Here is a 6000-nt window from a genome sequence, read left to right as displayed (position 1 = left end):
AGTAATGTTGACATCCTACAGAAAGGACTCCCTGAGACCAATGACTAGTGTCAGAACCATGGTCTTAAGCTCAATGTCAAAAAATGTGTCGTCATCCGCTTTGGGAAAAACCCGGTTCCTATGAATTACCACATTGATGGTAGTCCACTGAACACAGAAGGCATTATAAGAGATCTGGTAACACAGGGTGATAGCAACCTCTCTTTTGACCACCACATTGCTACTGTGGTCAGAAAGTCCTTCTATGTGGCGCATCTCATTACTAAGGGTTTTGCATCCAGGAAGAAAAAGGTCATTGCCTCCCTCTACTCTTCCATCTTTAGGTCAGTCATTGAGTACAATGCCCCATTTGGCATGTACCTCACTAAACACCTGCAACAACTGGAGACACCACAAAAGTACCTCTCAAAGAGGATCCTAGGCCTTAAACATTTGTCCTATATGGACTGACTAAAAAAACTCCAAGTATTCTCTGTCTCATATCACCTACTTAGAGGCGATCTCTGCTTGACTTACAAAGCCATGACTGACCCAGCTCTGTTAGAAATGCTACATCTAAAAAAATCCCAATCCCTCTGCACCACATGGTCCAGAGACCTCAACCTCATTACTACAATCAACAGAACATGCTGGTGGGACAGGTTCATAACCCAGAGACAGCCCATGCTATGGAACAGACTTCCCATACATGTGAAGCAGAGCACCTCACTGGCTCTCTTGAAAAGAAATCTTAATGAGTGGATGGGAAATAGAAAATTCACCCCAGGGATCACTCCGGTAGCTTTACTCGACAGAGGCACTGGGAACTAAGGTCAGGTGGCAGGATGGCAGGGTAATCCTATGGGCTAGGCTTGTAAAGACCCCACGGCCATTAGCCTAGTACATACCTATGAACCTATGAACAAGCTAGGGCCTGGGAAGTTAACCATTTACAGATGTTTCTATGTCCATTAGAGACATAGGTCCCAAACCAGGGATGAATTTCCTGTTCTCTATCCAGTTGTCCAAGTTGCACTTGAATTGGGTTAGGGAGGAACTTTGCTTCACATAGATGGAAAGCCTGTTCCAGAGAAATGGCAATCTCTGGGATACACACCTGTCTCACCAGCAGGTCCTATTTATATCACAGGCAAGGTTCATGTACTTAGAAGGAGTAATTATTGTGTTGTTTGTTTTGTGGATATGCAGGAGGTCCATCAGATTAGGGTCTGACAATGTCCTGTATGTCAGGCATATATCTCCCCTCAAAAGCCTGTAGGAGACAGAATACAGGATAGAGCCTTGAGGCTGTCTGCATAGGACATTTTACTTAATTAAGCCCTGTATTCTTTTAGTGAGGAACCTCTGTGGACATTCCAGTTGTTGGATATGCTTGGTTAGGTACATAACAAAGGGGGCACTGTACTCAGTGACAGATCTGATGAATGCCGAATACAGTGGAAAAATGGCAGGTACATTCTTGGGCTTAGCACAACAAACTGTTGGTGTAGATGTTCCAGCTTCTGGTCAGCATTTTCAGTATGTCTTCCATGACTGGGACTGTCAGAAAACATTGGCAGAAAAAAAATCGTATTGATAGCTGCAGAAAACTAGCAATAGGATCATCTCAGGGAAAACAATGGTAACAGTTCGGTGGAGAACTAAAAGCCCAAAATGTAATGACCATGGCAGTATTACAACAGACAGTGTGTGGGAGTTCTTAGCCAGGTGCACATTCATGTACCTCGAGTGTAAATTCAAGGAAACGCTGGCAGTAATAGTTATAAACAAATCCATGCTTTATCTGCACCTACATAGCAAATATGAAAACACCACCATACCTGGCTTTTAAAACAAACAAAACAGTATCTTCAGGGTTTTCTCGAACACATATAGACAGTCTGCATCACTCTTCTACCAATAGGCTTCACTTCAGCCTAAAGTCCAAGGATGCTTCTCCTAGGCCTAGATTCTTGTTCTCAGTTGTAGCTAACTCAACCAGCTACATCTACCCAGACCCAAATTAAACTGTCATACTACATGCCTCCAGGCTCTTTAGGCAGGCTCCTGCTTACATTGTTGTTGATTCTGTAGATGCAGAACTAACTTCCAGTCTTGTGCCGTAGGCTACCTCCATATATGTTACATTAATCACCAATGTACTAGCTAATACAAAAAAAATTCCTGACTATTATTCTATGAAAATGTTCTCACACATCTGTCACTTGCCTTGTACCTAAGGGTGCGGTATATGCCTATACTGCACTTGTAATGTATATTTGCACATATACATATATGGCACCATTCAGTCAATGGACAGAACACCTCATCAAATGTCTTTAGCTGCATCCTGATCAGTCAAAGACACAGAGCATTGAAATCCACAGCTACTTTACTGTGCAAGATTGCAGTACAGTGGAAATTGCAAATAAACTAGTTCTCCACTGTTGTGCAATCTTGGACTTGGTATATGAAAAGTTGCTTGTATATATGGGAGGTACAGGGGTATTGCTTCCCTCTACAAAACTACTATTTATGAAGGTGAGTTTGTTAGTGTGAGTGGATTGAGGTGCATGTGTTTTATGGGAGAAAATGTGACATTAATTGAACTTGCTGGAGGGACAGATTTGTCTCCCAGAGGTTACCACACCTTTAGAACAGACTCCCACTTCATGTCAGGCAAAGCACCCCATTGGCCCTCTTTACATGAAATCTGGATGATTGGATGGATAACCATAAATTCACCCCAGGGGTTCCATCTCTGTCCCTCAAGGACAGAGGTGAAAAGTACTGATTGTAGAAATAAGGATAAAACTTGGCTAGACTTGTAAGGGCCCTAGGGCCATTAGCCTAGTAACCTCCTATGATCCAATGATCTTATGTGTGTCCATCTGTGTGTGTGTGTGTGTGTGTGTGTGTGTGTGTGTGTGTGTGTGTGTGTGTGTGTGTGTGTGTGTGTGTGTGTGTGTGTGTGTGTGTGTGTGTGCGTGTGTGTGTGTGTGTGTGTGTGTGTGTGTGTGTGTTTGTGTGTGTGTGGGTGTGTGTGTGTGTGTGTGTGTGTGTGTGTGTGTGTGTGTGTGTGTGTGTGTGTGTGTGTGTGTGTGTGTGTGTGTGTGTGTGTGTGTGTGTGTGTGTGTGTGTGTGTGTGTGTGTGTGTGTGTGTGTGTGTGTGTGTGTAGTGTATCTGTCTATGCGTGTGTGTGTGTGTGTGTGTGTGTGTGTGTGTGTGTGTGTGTGTGTGTGTGTGTGTGTGTGTGTGGTTTTGAGTGAGATTTAACAGTTATAGTCTGTAGTATGTGTGTGTGTATCCATTGAAGGTTCAGAGTTTGGGCAAGTTTGGCAGCATGAGATCTGATGTATATGTGATTATTTTAATTCAATATATGCATCTCCAATATATCTATCTGTATAGATATGGATATATCTACATATATCTACATATATCTATATGGGCCCCCTTCACATGGTCAACATTTCAGAATGTCGAAGACCATATGGCCAAGACCATATGATAGACATTCAAAATGTCGACCATGCGGAACTGGCATCTCCATACAGTGCAGAATGGAAAGATTTCCATCTTCTTCACTGTAGTGCGATCTCGGAGTTGGTATATTTAAGTTCCGGGGGGGGTGCAGAGGGGCTGAGCCCCCCTGCTAGGAGTGTGAAGGTAAGTTTTTGTTGTGTTTTTTTTTTTTATTCCATGATCAACATTTCGAATATCGATCGTATGGTCTCAGCTATATGGTCTTCGACATTCTGAAATGATGACCATGTGAAGTAGATCCATCTATACATATCTTAAAAACTACCAATGTGCCCATTACATGTCTTTGGAATGTAGGAAGAAACCAGAACACCTGGAGAAAATCCATACAAATACAGGGAGGATATGGCGACTCTGCACAGAAGGCACCCCCGCTGAGAACCAAACCAGTGCTGTATATCCCTGAACTCTGACTGGCTTAAGCTACAAACAACTGACCTTTTTTACTGTGGCAGTTGTCATTTTTATATAGACTTTAACACCCTTATAAATGCCCATCCCTTCATCCATTTATTCAGTCAATTCATCAAAATCCCCAACAAGTTACTAACTAACCACATTTTTCTTTGTATTATATTTTGCATTTTTTTTTTATTGAGAAAGGCCAACTGCATACAAGGTACCTTTACAGCTTAGGTCTGAGAAGAAAATCTCCAAGAACAAAAATTATTGAACAGCACAACAGTTAATAAAATGCAGAAACTTATGGCAGTAGTGTACCTAGCTTATTTTACACCTGGACCAGAATTTGTTTAACCCCCCCCCCCCCCCACTGTGGAGAATTTTTTCTAACACCTCCTCCTCAATGACAATTGCTTTTAAGTCAGCATACACACTAGACAAGATGAATGTCACGTTGGACCATGCAGTGTCTGTTCTGAATCATCTGTTGGAGGGAGGGGCCATCCCTGAGGCTGATCATCTGTTACATCCTCAGATGTTAGCTGACCTTACTAAGGATGGGTGAGGTCTCACTCCCATAGTGGTATCACTTCCACTGCTACATCAGTTGTGGGTGTGTTTACACCCAGAAGAGACCATCCCTATGGTTGTGGTCATGTTGACACATCCTCCAGCAGAAGTTTGTCATGTTAAGTTATAACATCAACATCTAGCCACAGTCATGCGACAGTCAGTGCAACTCCTGGCAGAGACAGTTCTTATAGATGGGGACATACAGGGGAAGTTGAACCGTATGCCATGCATGCCTTGGACCTGTCTAGTAACGCACACCATCACTGCACATCCCCTATACTCAATGCACCTGGCACTTTGACCTATTAACCCCCCCAAGCCCATACCAAACCTCTAAACACTGACCATAAGTGCTCATATGCATTTTATTAGACCTTGGCACTCACACTCACACATTCACCTATGAAAGACATGCACTTCATTAACCCCTAACCCATCTGTAAAAATGATGACAATTGTGCCTTACCCTTAGAACATTCTGACTTGCACTGCCTATGATTTTTATGTAGAAACGATAAATAGGACCCTTCGAGAAAGAGTTTGGAATATGTATATGCTATAAACAGGGAAGATGACAGCAATGCCCTAGCTAGACATGTTATAAATGAAGGAAGTACACATGGTTTTAAATTTACTGTGATTGAGTTTGTATATAAGAACATTAGGCTAGGTGATCTTAGAAACTACACTGAACAAACACAGACAAGGTGGATCATGAGGCTACAAGCAGATAGACTATCTGGTTTGAATGACAGGGTGTCCATGAAACCGTTCTTGATAGCAAGGGACAACAAGCATTAACATTGTTTATAAGCTATTAGTCTAGCGTTTTTCAGGATGGCTCACGAATCTATTAATAAACAACATATATATTTGATATATTTTATATTTTTATAGTATACATTTATACATAAGCACATTTTTTAAATAGTGGAACATACTGTTTGAGATATGTATATATGTTTTTAAGCTGCATGAGGATGAAGCATCTATTATAAATTAAATATTTGTTTTTAAATATGAAGGATCACAGAGGTTTTGAACATGAATTTCAGTCAGCAATTTTTTAGTTAAATTTTTTTAATCAATTAAGCACTGATGTCATCAAGTAAGGAACAATAATGATTGGTTGATGAAGTAACAGCAAAGGTATTTAAATGTAGAAATGGCTTAGCTTTTTAACAGTCTGATGAAGCATTCGAGAGAATGTAAAAGCGCTTACTGGATGCTTTATTGTTTTTTTCTTTAGTTCAGTGTGTTTAATAAAAGGTCAAGCTTCTTATTGTCATGTTGTGCCTCAAGAAAAGGTTATTTGGATCAATTTTAGTGTTTCTATCTGCTTAGGTCTTATACAGTCATGTAGTAAAGCTAAATGCAGTCTGCTGCCTCTTAGTTTGTGCCATGGCATATTATGCCTGCTTCCATCTGGTATGGGCATTCCCTGTTGCTGGCTGCTCCTCTGACCCACTAATACCATGGGATATTATGCCCACCTCCAT

The 6000-nt window shown here is 41.3% G+C and overlaps 1 protein-coding gene across 1 annotated transcript in view; it reads left to right on the top strand.

Moving 5' to 3' along the window:
- Positions 1-2514: 2514 nt before the first annotated feature.
- LOC122797831 (vomeronasal type-2 receptor 26-like) overlaps positions 2515-6000 on the top strand; it is a 109148-nt gene continuing 105662 nt past the window's right edge. The window contains exon 1 of the mRNA XM_044066354.1: positions 2515-2520. Within this exon, the coding sequence (XP_043922289.1) occupies positions 2515-2520 (6 nt within the window). The remainder of the gene's footprint in view (positions 2521-6000) is intronic.

The sequence above is a fragment of the Protopterus annectens genome, chromosome 3.part1 (assembly GCF_019279795.1).
Source record: "Protopterus annectens isolate FY-2018-M chromosome 3.part1, PAN1.0, whole genome shotgun sequence".
NCBI classification, from domain to species: Eukaryota; Metazoa; Chordata; order Ceratodontiformes; family Protopteridae; genus Protopterus; species Protopterus annectens.
This window is presented reverse-complemented; position numbering and strand designations above follow the sequence as displayed.